Source organism: Cotesia glomerata, linkage group LG1 (genome assembly GCF_020080835.1).
Source record: "Cotesia glomerata isolate CgM1 linkage group LG1, MPM_Cglom_v2.3, whole genome shotgun sequence".
Taxonomy (NCBI): domain Eukaryota; kingdom Metazoa; phylum Arthropoda; class Insecta; order Hymenoptera; family Braconidae; genus Cotesia; species Cotesia glomerata.
Window position 1 is genome coordinate 5,557,631 of NC_058158.1, and position 14,167 is coordinate 5,571,797.

Consider the following 14,167-nt stretch of genomic DNA (forward strand, 5'->3'; position numbering starts at 1 on the left):
AATTCAGATATCACGCAGTATAATCTGGATTTTTCTAGCTATCTAAAATTTTTTTTCACCACAAATATCACTGAATATAATCTGGGATGACATTCAGTGTCATCTTGTTTTTTCCGTATAGTTAACCAAATATTGTTTTCTAGTATTTTAAGAAAATAAAATTAATTGATTTAATAAATAGATGTATTGATTATTGAAATAAATAAACCAATTATTGTGGTAATTATTAATCAGTTGTTATTTATTGATAAACAGCAGTGTTTATTTAAAAACAGGCACATTAAACGCTCATTCAAAAAAAAAATATTTTAAACATTACACATTCTTATGATATATTTATAATTTATACCACACATTCAAAGTAATAAACTTTTAACAAATTCACACACCGCTCTTGATTGTTTCCAGTTATTATTCATCAACTTGAATTTAAAAAGTTTCGCATTTAAAATCGAAACTATTCATGCAGTAAAAAAAAGTTACAGTTTTCAAGTTAAATAACACATTAATCAATTTCAATTAGAAAAATAAGAAACAGTCCTCAAATGTTTATTATCAAACTAACTGCATTATTATTTTATTAAAATTAACTTCTGTTTCAAAGAACACTCTTGCACAGCGGTGTCCACTTGCTCAGTACCTGTAAATTACAATTACATTCACTTGTAAATAAAATTTAAATACTTTCAAGTGAGTTTTAAATTTTTTATTGAAAAAAAAAAAAAAAAACAGTTAACGTGGAAGCTATTTTGTAAGTTAAGTTAATTTCAATTTAGGTTTAAGTTTGTGACCAACAAGAGTGCGATTTTATAGTAAAATATGAGTACTTGTTAGGCCTTATCTCAGTTTTTATTTTACTTATTGTTTATTTACTTTGTTTGGCCGTACGCACAATTAACCTATAGATCCTCATCATCTTCAGGCAATGCCGTTTCTTGGGCTTCCTTAAGATCCTTTTCAATTTGTTGCTGCCATTGTGGATCCATGGTAACCTCTGGTGGTAATAGAGCTGGCATGGCGACGAACTCCAAGTTAGGGTCACCAATCAATTTTCTAGCTAGCCACAAGAAAGGTTTCTCAAAGTTGTAATTACTCTTAGCACTGATGTCGTAGTACTATATTAAAAAACAAAAAAAAAAAAAAAAAAAAAATAAAAACATGAGTATCATAAAATAATTTTTAGTTGAAAATAAAAATTAAAAAAATGATAAATACCTGAAGATTCTTCTTTCGGTGGAAAACAATACTTTTGGCTTTGACTTTTCTGTCTTTAATATCAACTTTGTTACCGCATAAAACAATTGGAATATTCTCACAGACACGTACTAAGTCTCTGTGCCAGTTGGGTACATTTTTATACGTTACACGTGATGTAACGTCAAACATAATAACAGCACACTGACCCTGGATGTAATAACCGTCACGAAGACCTCCAAATTTTTCTTGACCAGCTGTATCCCATACGTTGAATCTGATGGGTCCTCGGTTTGTGTGGAAAATCAGAGGATGGACTTCAACTCCAAGAGTCGCTACGTACTTCTTCTCGAACTCTCCAGTCAAGTGACGCTTTACGAATGTAGTTTTTCCAGTACCTCCGTCACCGACGAGGACACACTTGAAGGTAGGCATATCAGCTTCCTGGGCCATTTTGCTTTTTTTTTTATTGTAACGTTACTCGTTAATAGAACCTGGAATTTTTTACACAGTTAGAAGATGAAAATTAATTCAGCAGATATTTAATAATTTTTTTAAAAAATTAATTATGGCAAAAAAAATTAACATGTAGAAATTAAAAAAAATTAAAAATGTAATTTTTTTAAAATAATTTTTCAAACCAAATTTGTTAGTTAAAAAAAAAAATAAAAAATAGTCGAGACTGCTCTAACTTTAATGTCATAGTTAGAAGTGAAGAAAAAAAATATTTAATATTGTCTTTTTTTTTTTTCCAACTATACAACCCCTAAGCGATTATTTTTAGTACAACGTGAAGGAATTACTGAAAAAAAACCAATCAATAAATAATAATCAATGAACACGTGTCGAGGTTAAATAGTTACGTGAATTTACTGATTACACAAAACGCAAACTTCATATCTAGAAATAGAAATATCAATTAATGTTAATTTGTCATCAAATTTTACTTGACAAAATTATTTGAGTATGATAATATTTTATATATACAAGTATATCTATGTGATTAAATATATGACGCTGAGGTGTAACCGGCAGGTGTAAAAAAACGTTTAGATTGTACTAGAAAAAAAAATAATACACTGACCTCGTACTTGATTTTATTGATACACGTTTGTGTAAAATTAAATAAATAATATATTTTTAAAAAAATATCAAATTAAATGAAACGGAAAATGGAATAAATGTATATATGATGGAAATAATAGTCAGCCGGTTGGAAAATAACCACGCTGAAATTTAATAAGAACTTGGTCAAGTAAAGCTTGAGGATGCAATTGATGAAAAACTTATTTTATTTATGTAAATAAATAATACGTACTTTAAACAGAAAACTAGCAATTGTAGGCGCGTTATTACTGTCGGCGAATGATCGAGATAAATAAAAATAGTATTTTTAATAAAGAAATAATTTCTTTCCCGGGTTATTGCGATGGATGTGAAAATGAACGATAAAACTCACCTTGCTGCACAGTCGTTATGGCTCACAATGGCGTTCCTCCGAAGTGACTAATCTAGTACCCGCGTACCGGTAATATGTTATTTTAATATGGGGATATATTAAAGAAAAAAATGAAATTTCTGAATTAAAAAAAATAATACAATATTTTTTTTAAAGGTTTTGCTATTAAATAAATAGATTTTTTTTGTTTTTCTCCTTAAATAGATATATTTTTGTCCAGAGAGTGGCGACCTCTTTACGAGACATCAACTACGGCAGACATTTTGTTATTGAATCACATGCCAATTTGAACCTTATGTTCTCAGTACTTAAAGTCATTCTCGGGTTCATCGGAAGTTCCCGGGTAATAATTTTTTGACCGGATTTGCCATGTAGTCGTATAAGTCGTTGTTTTTACTTTTTTTCGCGCCAACAATTTAAATATTTTCTCATGCTTAAGTGTAAATTTTTTAGTAAATTAAAAATTTTAATGTTGATTAAAAGATTTTATTCTTTATTAATTATCAAATTCTATTAAATGAAAAGAAATTTTTTTTTTATTTTTTAAAAAGTTAACAAATTTTATTTCAATACTAAAAAAATTTTTACATACTACAAAATTTTTTTAAATTGATAATTTTAACGTTGAAAATTGTCAGGTATTTTTCTTAATAAACATAAATTTTATGCATTAAAATAAAAAAATAATTTAAATTATGTTAATAAAAATTTTTGTAAATTTTCCGAAAGTACTTTTTAAATTTTTTATATATATTTTTTTTTCGGAGCTTCAAAATAATGAAAAAAAAATTTTATTATTATAAAAATAGTTCACTAAATAAATTTAAATTATAATAATAAAGTTAGCCGACATTTTTTATTTTTTTATTTTGCTTAATTTATTAAATTATAACTAAAAAAATATTTTTAAAAAATTGTACTTATAGTTTTTGAAGTTTTTAACAAATGAAAAATTTTTAAAAAAATTTTTTTGTAATAATTCTTTAATAAAAAAAATAATAAAAATTTTTAGATGTCAGCTAACTTTATGTTAATATTTAAATTACGCGCTTAAATTGGAACCAATCGAAACAGAAGTCTTGATGCGGCCCTTAAGATATAAAATAAATAAAAAGTACCAGCGAGTAATGACGTATTAGTGTATTTATAAATTAATAATAAAATATTTTTTTAATAAATCAAAAAAATAATTAAAAATAAGATAGCAAAACAATAATAAAATCAGTCCGGGGTAATAAGTGTAATTGGTACATGAGTAAGAAAAAGTTGACGTCATCGGAGCATGCGTAGAATGAAGAACGGCACTGCAGAAGCAGGCGAGTTTGCTTAGGTATCGATTTTACGATCGTGTCTCTGGCGGTTAGTGTGTCCGATTCGTTAGTTTTTAGTGGCCGTGCTCCTCGTTGTTACATGAAGGATTTTTACGTGAATGGAATTATTAACTGTAAATTGTTGTAAATCTAACGTCCGTTGACTGTCGTGTAACTCGTCATAAAACCATGACTAAGGATAGATTAGCAGCCCTCGTAGCGGTGAGTTGACCAACAAACACTTGTACAATGTGTACCTAGTCAGTAGTTAAGTTATCAATATAATATCACATCATTAGACTCCTCATAATATCGTCGTACATATACCTACATACTTAATGAACCTTTATGCTCTCGCTGTCCTGTCAGTTCAAGACCAATCGCAAGATAGATTATCGTTAACTGTTGAGTTGTTTTTTTAACGTTGGCTACCACTGTCCGTTGTCAATTTTACAAAACTCCAAAAACCGGCGACCCGATTTAATATTATGACAATAATATTCCATTTGTCCAGTCGCTTATTTCAATAGCAAGTTACCAGTGTGGTCAAGTGTTGATGTCCATTATAAAAAGGCGTTTCCATTCTTGAGTCATCCACGGAGCTAGAACTGTCATCTATCTGATTATCGGCACCAACAACCGGCACTGATGACAGGTGTTACCGTTCAGGGTCTCAGTGCGCTCATTTTAATATTTATTTATTTTTATTTTATTCTATCTTTTATTCACTTTCACTTACAACTCGTACTATTTTTATTTTTTCATTATATTATCATAACGTTGTATTGTTTCTGTTTAAAAACGCGCCCCACCCCCTTTCCTCTGTCAGTGAGTTATTCGATAGCTGTCATGTTAACTGACATTTACGCGTATAAAGCCAAGTTATAACTGGAATAATTATTTAAACTGGCAATAAATAAACGGTGGCATTATTTTTATTGACAGTCATGGTCAGGAGAGTTCAAAGAGACCTGAAACGCCGGTCTACGCGTAATAATTACTAAACATGCTGTTGTTGAGTGTTAAACATCAAGATTGTAATTTTGGAGCTGTTTGTCTTAGACGTTTACTCGGCGAGACTATGTACTGGCCTACTGTACCTGGTACCTGTAAACTAGAGTTGTAAACTTTCTGCCGCCGGGGATCCTTGTCGTCCTTCACTACGTCTTACCGGATGTCCCTCTTTGTGACCGAGTTATTCGTCGTATTTTCTACCTACACCTTCACTACTTCCTCCGGTGTTAAACTCCTAGTTATTATTGTACTTTTACAAGTACTAGCTGGTACTTATACTCGTACTTTATTCACTTCTATTTAAATCTTCTTGCTCCAATTTAATTTTTATTTAATACTTAATAGAAAAAAGAAAAATGCAATAAATTATTGTTAACTTTTAAACATTAAAGTTTATAAATAGCTATGAAATAATTAAATTATAAGGTAGATCGATGATTTAATAATTGATGGAATTATTAAGTTACTTCATACAATAGCATATTATTAATTGAGTAATTTTTATGACGTAATCATTTATTGTTTTTTTTTTTATTTGTTTCTATTATTATATTTAAATTTGATCGTCTTTGATTTTTTTTTTAAATTAATTTTTTAAATTAAAATATTTAATTGCGTAATTAATGAAATTCTAGGACTCGCAAGACGAGGTCGGTGTTGTAATTGCTATTATTCCTCATTGTCAATGACCGGATGCCTCTTTTTTTAAATGAAAACTCCTCGTAATGAATAACGACAGCCAGAAGTTTCTTCTTATTTCGAATACACCAGTGAGAAAAATATAAAATAGCAATAACAGTAAAAGAAAAAAAAAAAAGCCGCGCTGTGCTGGTGATTACTAAAGTTACGCGGTAGTTCTTGCGAATAAGTAACGAGAAAAACTTTTCAATACACTTTTTTGGTATAAATTCAAGATTCAATATTTCGTGCATACGCGGTTTTTATTTATCGGAGTTTCGCTGAAAATGAAAATATTTTTCATTGTTGCTTATGATTTATCGCCAGTGATTAATCAAGCTCTACTTATATTAATCATTATTGAAGTGTACTCCACATTTATATTATTATTCGTTTTTTGACAATTAAAAATACAAGGTTAAATATTGTTATTTCTTTTTAACTGTATTTTAGTAAAATGATTTTAATTTACTCTATATCACTTTCCCTTGAACGTCACCCTACTCAACTGTTTATGTTTTTTTAACAAAACAACATTTTTAAAATGATTTTTCGCGGCTCTTTGCTGATTTATGTTCTCGCCTTTGTGTACAACCAGATGTGCTAACGAGGATGATTTTCATTGTTGGGGAGAAAATCAGAGGCGTCAAGTTTGCTTCTCTGGGATTGCCTTGAGCCCATTCACGATACTCGAACTAGGTTAACTATTGTCTGTGACAAAAAAATAATAAAAAAATGAAAGAAAAAAACGATCATTACGTGAAAATAAAATGACGTCACCCTTACTCGATGTTTCCCTCATCAACTTTATATTATATTCCTGTACTATAAAATAATCCTTATCAACATCCGCTCACAAATTTTATAAATATATTTTCAGAACCGTCAACTTTATTTGTATCTTTTCATTATTTACATTTATATAAATACTCATTGGTCTATTCAATTAATTATTTACTCACTCATTAAAATTTTTTTTTTATAACTTAATTTTATTAAAGTAATTAATTAATTTTTTTTTATACATTTTATTTAGCTTGAAATTTTTTTAAGTGTTTTTTTTTTGTCAATTTCTCAATTTTCAATTTTATCAAGTCAAAAAAACGAATAATTTTCCTTAAATACAAACGATAAAAAACGTTATATCAGAGTATAAACATAAACATAAATATATTTATCTATAAATATGAGTTTCAATGTTTCATTCAAAGTATTCAAGGTACAAGTATCGTAGATAAGACCTACTTATCATATCAAAGAAGATTTAAATATTTTCTCGGTTTTTAGTGAAGAAAGATAAAAAAAAATGAAGCGGTAAATTTTTTATGGATTTTATTTACAAAAATCTATGACTGCGTATCAGAGCATAAATTTAAGATTTGAATGTGATGTTATGTTCGTGTATGTATTTATGTAGATGTGAAGCGGAGGAAAAACAGAAAGAATTTAGTGTTGGGATGGATAAAATGAATTTGTTGTTTTAGCTGAAATTTAGGTTGTGTTCTGTAGTATTATGTAGTACCAGCATAAAATGTAACATTGTGAAGATGACATTGGAGAGACAGGAGCGTCGATGAAATGCTCATTTGAATATCCCGGGCGTAGCCTCGGTTCGCAGCGTATCCTTGACCTAACGGCCCAACGTGGGGCCACATCACATACATACATCACACACAACGTACACACCACAACAACACTATGAGACCTGCATCGTTTCACTAATTTCGCAAAACCACCAGCCACGTTTTCCCAACTTCATTGCCTGCGTTTACATAACTTGCTAATTGTTTACTCTTGACATCTTCCATCAACTTTTACGTCAAGTTACAACTTAATAATCTAATCTCCACTAAATTTATTTCATTCAAAGTTTTTATTTACATAATTCGAGCTTTCATTGCTACATTTATTTTATTACTTCAACTTTGTACTTTTCACAAATGTTTAAATTAATTATTTCGACTTTTTAATTTCATTCTTTTCGTTTTTAATAGTCAATTGTCTTGTAAATAATTTATTAATTTAATTTTAGTATTTGATAAAATAATTCATTACTTCAAAAAATTTTATCATAGCTTCCAAAGTTTATTTTTAAACGTACACATTAATTTATAAAAAATCTTCTATTTTTTACACATATTTTTTTAAATTTATTTTTTAAGTATTTATTATCAGCGGAATACAATCCTTGATGCAAAATATAAAAATGAGAAGTACGCAAAAATTTCATTCATATAGATAAGATACAGTTTTATTAACTTCCTCATTGTGTAATCTTCATTTTATTAATAATATTATGTATAAAAATAATTCAAAACTATAGCTTCAATCACTGATTTATATTTTTATAAAATACATATTTAAATTGGCGTAAAAAAAAATCTCTTAAAAAAACATCCAAGTTTTCAATTAAATTTTTTTCATGTCATGAAACACCAAACACCAGAAGTTTTAGGGAAGACATACGATCTTTTTTATTCTCATACACTCTTTTCTTTAAGTTGGATAACTTATTCCAAGTTTGTCGTACATTATCGATCAGCAGACTCTTCTTTATTTGTTGTTTTAATAATTCATTTGAAACGTCTGTAATTTATCGATGTTATCTTGTCTCAGCAGAAGGAATGAATTTTGTTATTGCTATTCCTATCGCAACTGTTATTGTTATTGTTGTTGTTTTATTGCTATCTAATAGTATCGCAATTTAAGTTAAAGTAATTCATTGCGACATTTTCTCATCTCCATCGACTTAAGCCTCCCTAAAGTTTTTCCTCTTTCAAAATTCTTATTGTTTTTTTATCAAGATTAAATAGATAGGGTTATTTCACAGTGTCTTGTTCGGGCTGCTCATTCAATCTCGTTATCACTTGGGATTATAAGTGATTCTGTAAGCTGATAAAATTTACACAAATGTGTCACCTTGTTGAGACACTGAGTAAAAAGCGTACAATGTTCTAGCTGTTTAATATGTATCAAAGTTTTTTTATAATATTTTTTTTATTGGCTTATTTATTTTATATCTCTGCATTTTAATTATTTTGCAGAGTTGTTGAAATATATAAAATATGTTACTTTTTTTTTCAACTACTCGCTAAAGGTCACACTCAGCTCCAGAGTGCTCCGTGATTCTAAACTTTTAACGATCAGTGGGAATACATATTCCCACCAACGTTTATCCATCTATTTTTTTTTTTAATTTCACTAGGAAACTAACTGTTAATGTTTTAAAACAAACAATTTATCGTTTTTCAATTTTTTTTTCTCTTCCTCTACAATATTCAACATATTACAATCAATTTCTTTTTTTTTCATGATGGCTACTAATTTTAATTAAACAAAAAAAAATTATTATTCCTCTAAAACTTTATTGTTAACAGTAATAATTAAGAAAAAAAAAACTTAACTATTTCCGGTAAAAATTTAACTGGCTCTATGGTTGGATTATCGAGTGAATCCAAATCGCGTAATTTAGTTTCTATGCAAAACAATTTAATTTTACATGTTAACTTATAGGAAAGCGAATTTCAATTCCTTGCTAATTTCTTTATATATTGAAAATTGAATTAACCTAAATTCATTTGCTTTAGAATAAAAGCAATTGTTTTCAGCGAAAAAAATTAATTAGTTTTCGCTACGAAAATAAAACGTCCTGATTGTCGTTAAAATAAAAAAACTGTTAACCAGAAGTACAGAAAAAAATAATAGAAATATTGTATTAATTTTTTTTTGTAATTTTGCATTGACTAAATAATAAAAAACTTTAGAAATATAATTTTTCACCTTTAAATAAAAAATTTTTTTAACTAAAGATATTGATTCAAAAAAATCTAAACTGTAATTAATTATTTAATTTTTTTTTTATAATTTTCAACTAATTTTTATCATGATATTTGTACTACTAATTATTAATTTACATAAAAAACAAAATTGTTTATAAACAAATTTATCTTTTGAAACCTATTAAATAAGCGTTCAGAACTATAGGTTCAGGTGTATCATAATTTTAAACTATCTTGACATTTGAAATCTGTATTATAACATGCTGTACCTCTTGATAACTATAATAGAAACATATAATTGCTACGTGAATGGAATAACGTTTATATCGGAAAATACGGATATTTAGCAGCCCTTAACATTCAGCAAAGATAATGATGATATAGATTGGCAGCTTAAAATAATATCCTTCATCAATCTCGATACATAAATACCAGCTTTAATAAAATTGTATCAAGAAGTATCCTCTCTACTATTGGATTTTCCACTATAGTAACCAGCAAAATTATTATACACACTGATAGAAGGATTTATTTGTATTAAAAAATATTTGTTAATGGTTAACAAATCATTTATTAGAGACCACTTTTTAGTATTAAACAAATATTTCTTAGTATTTAAAATGATTTATTTGTATTTAATAAATCTGATATTCATTTATTAAATATTAATAAATCTTTTTAAATACTAAGAAATATTTGTTAAGGACTAAAAAGTGGTCTCTAATAAATGATTTGTTAAATATTAACAGATATTTTTAACTACAAACATATGCGCCAATATGTATCCCGAATGTAGGCGGTGTAGGTGGTAGAAGTTAGTGTGAACACTCATATAAGTGACGCTAGTATGTAGCAGGGAAAGCTCCATTCCCGAGTAGAGTTCAGAGAAATACTACACTACGTAACAGCGTGGTCGTGTATATAATAGATGAGTTCATGTGGGCGGTTTGAGCGAGACAAGCTGGGTCAAAGCTTTACTTGCTTCGAAGATGACAATGACTGGTATTTAATGCGTTGGCTGTTCGTACCAGCAGTAAATGTCCTTCTATACCGTAAATCTTCTGAAATATATATCTATCATCTATGAAGATATATATTTATATTTATAGCTTGGTTTTAGTTTTAATTAATTAAAATTGCTTCATCAATTTGAAGCCAAAGTTGATAAATAGCAATTAAATCGTGAATCATGACATTTCTTCTCTAATCATCAATTTTTTAATTATTAAACTGAAAAAGTTGGAAAATTAAAGAAATGAAATAAAAAAATTTGTGAGTTGGCAATTAATATCTTATAAAAATTTTTAATTGAATTTTTCAGGCTCAGTCGGATGACGATGAAGCGCCCGACGAGGTGTCCGTTAACGTGGGCGGGCAGGAAGATTTCATGACAGAATTTTTTGCGGAGGTAAGTTTATTTTTATAACTATCCACATTACACGAAACTTTTATTCTATAACTCAACTTCAATTACTTGAGGTAGTTATATTATATTTACTTTTTAAGTTGTAGAACTTGATTATTTATTTTGACATGGGATTAAATAAAACTTTTTGAATTAAATTCGAGATCCTAGACTTGAAGTGACATTGAAAGACGTGTTTGTCAAACTAAACAGTAAAATGGTATATATTGATTACAATACTACAGATGGAATTTAATTTGCAAATTGATATAGTTGTCACTGGTCTGTTGTTTTCATTAAATGGACGGTTTAAAGTGGAAATTGATTTGATTACCATCAAATTCAGCTGAAATACCTTATTGATTCTGTTACAATATTATTTTTGAATTGAAGCTTATGATATTTATTTTCATTTTCACCTGCTATACTGTATTACAAATATTGGTTTTCATTTTAAAAGCCAACTACTCGATTTTCAGAGTGTCTGTAATCAAACACTTACAAAACCCGACAAGTGTCCATCTTTCCTTTTCAATATAAATTTGTAGTATCTTTTTGACAAACTAGACCGCCTGTTATCAATTTTGGTATTGTGTTGACCGTCGACGGTCACTCTAGGTTACGCTAAAAAAATACAACCGATAAAAATTTGAAATTTTGTACTTTTATTTTTAAAACAGCGCTGTTGAAATATTAAAAAATTATTTCATTATAAAATTTATTTCAATAAAATTTCTTCAAGTTTTTGAAAAAATAATGATCATTAAAAAAGTCTCAGTTATGAATAAAGTAATATTAAACCAAAGAAGACACTATTTACATGCCAGTGGTAAGAAAGAGATACAAGCTGTTTTTAATCTACGTATACTTTTGATTAGACAGTATGCTGTGCTTAGAAATAGTAACTTGCTCTTTTGAATTTTTTATACAAATTTAAACATTATATGATGAGAATGATTTTTTTTGAATTATCTGATTAATTCTCTTTTAAAAAGCTAAATTTTAATGTTTACTTAAAAGTAAAACTTTTAATTCAATATTGAACAACTCGATTGTAGCATCATGTTAATTTAAAATTTGTCTTTCAAAAATGATGCTTTCAATTATAGAATTCTGTGGATTCTCAGTTATTTCCCTTCATTAAACGATTCAGTAATAGATAGTTAACAGAAAAGTTATTCTATAAAATTCCATTTCTTCCCATTATTCGAATGTTAAATGAAATTCTCCAACAGTGACATTTCTATATGCACATCTACAGAGTTAAATTTAGCTTAATTTCCAATATATAGATATATACATGAATTTCTAAATGCCACCACCGATGTTGGGTGCTTAATTCCACAAATAGTTGTCTCAGGATGTGTAGGAAGTTATGCAACAAGATTATCAATTCCTCACATTATATCAAGGGACAACTTTTTTAATTATTTGTCCTTTGCTTTTATATTCGCGTAACTTATTTTTTCTATACTTTATTCATGTAGAAAAAATTTTCTGTCCCCATCACTGGATACGTAATGACTTTACTTTTTTTCCGGGTAGATCACGAATAAATTATCCGTTTATTTTCATTTCTTTCTCACAAGGACATGTTTGATCTGAATAATTAAATTCAATTCTACTTTATTTAACAACTTTATTATAAAAACGATGAAATAAATTTGAAAATTTTAATTATTCCGATGCTTCGTTGATAAAAATTTATAGCATGTTACAAGTTTAAACAATTTTTTATAGACAGGCAATTAATTAAACTAAGCGTTAAGTGAAGTAAGTAAAGATAAAGTTAATTATCCAGGCAATTAATAATTACTTATTCTAATTATAAAGAGTTGTGGGGTTAGTTTTAAGCTTTTTTGGTGAATTAAGCTCGGCATGTAAATTTTTAAAGTAATGTAACCCATTTACATTGAGTTAAAGTGTGCGTTACTGTATTTAAGCGCAAGTGAGTCAACATACATGAACACACATGCATGTATGTTTGTGATTAAGTGTGTAATAGCCCCGCCTAAATGATTTCCAGTTTAATTGGCGGAATTTGTGGCGCGACCTGAAAACCTGACACGAGTTAAGAGAACGCGATAGACTATACGCTCTACGATATGACGGCTATTTCGATGTACGTTTAATTTTTTTTATGGTATACTATAGATATATAATATTATAGAAAGATATATGAAGGATCTTTGTAACTAGTACTTTGGCAGGCAGCCACATTACAAGCAATCTCATCAAGAGCATTCGCCTTTTGGCATCTTCACTTACTCTCATGTACTTTTGACTCTCAGCTTGCGAACATTGAACAAATTTGTTTTACAGTCAGGTGCACTACTTAGCCATCGTCCTTTTTCTTAAAACTTTACTCTTCATTTTTATTACTTGTATTTCCGAAGAAAACTTCGTCGATCAGAAACTCTTGCTAGAAAATTTCTCCCGGGAGAGTCATAAAAGTTTGATTAGTACTTTCTTATGCAGAGAAAATTCCGACAACTAAACGGCTCATTGTTAATATATTACCGCTATCGTGGATTATTTTACAATTTATAGCCACTGAATTTTTATTTAAAAAAATTGTAAGGCTGTTTTTATTCAGATGAATTTTTTTATCTAATTATCAAGGGAAAAATTAACAAAGAAAATTTGTGTGATAATTCTTCGAGTTTAATAAAATTCTCAGGAGACCGAAGCCAATTGGGTCAACTTGAAGATAAAATTTCGCAAGCACTTTCAAAGGAGGAAAATTACCTTTGCTAAAACTCTTACATTCAAAAAACTCTAGTGAAGTTATATTTATAGGCGGGTAAACACATGAATTATATCTAGAAAAAAATATTCCGATAAAAAAAATTACCAGTTATTTTTCTATTTTTTGCGCCGGTATAGTGTTGCCTCGAGCTTTTACGTACGCAATATTTTTTTCCAACGAGATTAATTTGTCACTTTGTTGATATGATTTTAAAAATAGTTGAGCAAAAAGAAAAATAAACTCACAGCGTTGAATATTTTATTTAATTGAATTTTAAACATACACATATATTTTTGTTGATTTTTCCGAGTATTTAATATTTAAAACAAGGTGTCAATCCACTGCTTTAATTTATAACAAACTACCGTGAAAGCTCTCTCGTTAGATAAACGCATTTCCGCAGCTTGTCTCAACGATTCAACGTACACGCGAATCTCTTTCTCTTGGTGTCATCTTCTTCTCTAATTTATCTTCTTTACTCGTATTATTTTGTGTAATATTTACTGCTCTGAAGCTCCCAGCAACTCACGTTAGATAAAAACAAAGAGTATTATATTAACAGTACTCCAGAGAACTCTT

General features: G+C 28.4%; 2 protein-coding genes and 1 long non-coding RNA gene across 16 annotated transcripts in view; 1 reads left to right on the forward strand and 2 right to left on the reverse strand.

Moving 5' to 3' along the window:
- Nucleotides 1-214: 214 nt before the first annotated feature.
- LOC123264862 (GTP-binding nuclear protein Ran) lies at nucleotides 215-2,801 on the reverse strand. 4 transcript variants are annotated; one of them, XM_044728402.1, is made up of 4 exons: nucleotides 2,654-2,801; nucleotides 1,216-1,688; nucleotides 893-1,115; nucleotides 215-640 (listed from the first exon to the last, which is right to left on the reverse strand). In XM_044728402.1, the coding sequence occupies exons 2-3, from the start codon at nucleotides 1,645-1,647 to the stop codon at nucleotides 900-902; spliced, it is 648 nt and encodes a 215-aa protein (XP_044584337.1). In that variant the 5' UTR covers nucleotides 1,648-1,688; nucleotides 2,654-2,801; the 3' UTR covers nucleotides 215-640; nucleotides 893-899. The 4 variants fall into 4 exon arrangements, with proteins under 4 accessions (XP_044584337.1, XP_044584330.1, XP_044584322.1 ...); XM_044728395.1 differs by having other exon boundaries at nucleotides 874-1,115; XM_044728387.1 differs by lacking the exon at nucleotides 215-640 and having other exon boundaries at nucleotides 694-1,115.
- Nucleotides 2,802-3,947: 1,146 nt separating this feature from the next.
- The window catches only part of LOC123272678 (syntaxin-1A), a 61,102-nt gene continuing 50,882 nt past the window's right edge, over nucleotides 3,948-14,167 (forward strand). For 4 of the 11 annotated variants that reach the window (XM_044739643.1, XM_044739652.1, XM_044739714.1 and 1 more), the window contains exons 1-2: nucleotides 3,950-4,185; nucleotides 10,756-10,842. In XM_044739643.1, the coding sequence (XP_044595578.1) occupies nucleotides 4,153-4,185; nucleotides 10,756-10,842 (120 nt within the window). In that variant the 5' untranslated portion in view covers nucleotides 3,950-4,152. Of the gene's footprint in view, nucleotides 4,186-10,755; nucleotides 10,843-14,167 lie in introns of all 11 variants that reach the window. The other 7 variants (XM_044739698.1, XM_044739670.1, XM_044739633.1 and 4 more) reach the window with 6 other exon arrangements.
- LOC123272775 lies at nucleotides 3,991-5,269 on the reverse strand. The gene is made up of 2 exons (XR_006511162.1): nucleotides 4,295-5,269; nucleotides 3,991-4,220 (listed from the first exon to the last, which is right to left on the reverse strand). It is a non-coding gene; the product is annotated as an uncharacterized LOC123272775 (long non-coding RNA).

What these genes read in the sequence shown, in the direction of transcription:
- LOC123264862 (XM_044728402.1), bottom strand. Translation starts at nt 1,647, where the DNA reads ATGGCCCAGGAAGCTGATATGCCTACCTTCAAGTGTGTCCTCGTCGGT. An exon ending in ACCGAAAGAAGAATCTTCAG is followed by an intron (nt 1,116 to 1,215) that starts GTATTTATCATT and finishes TTTTTAATATAG; the next exon opens with TACTACGACATCAGTGCTAA.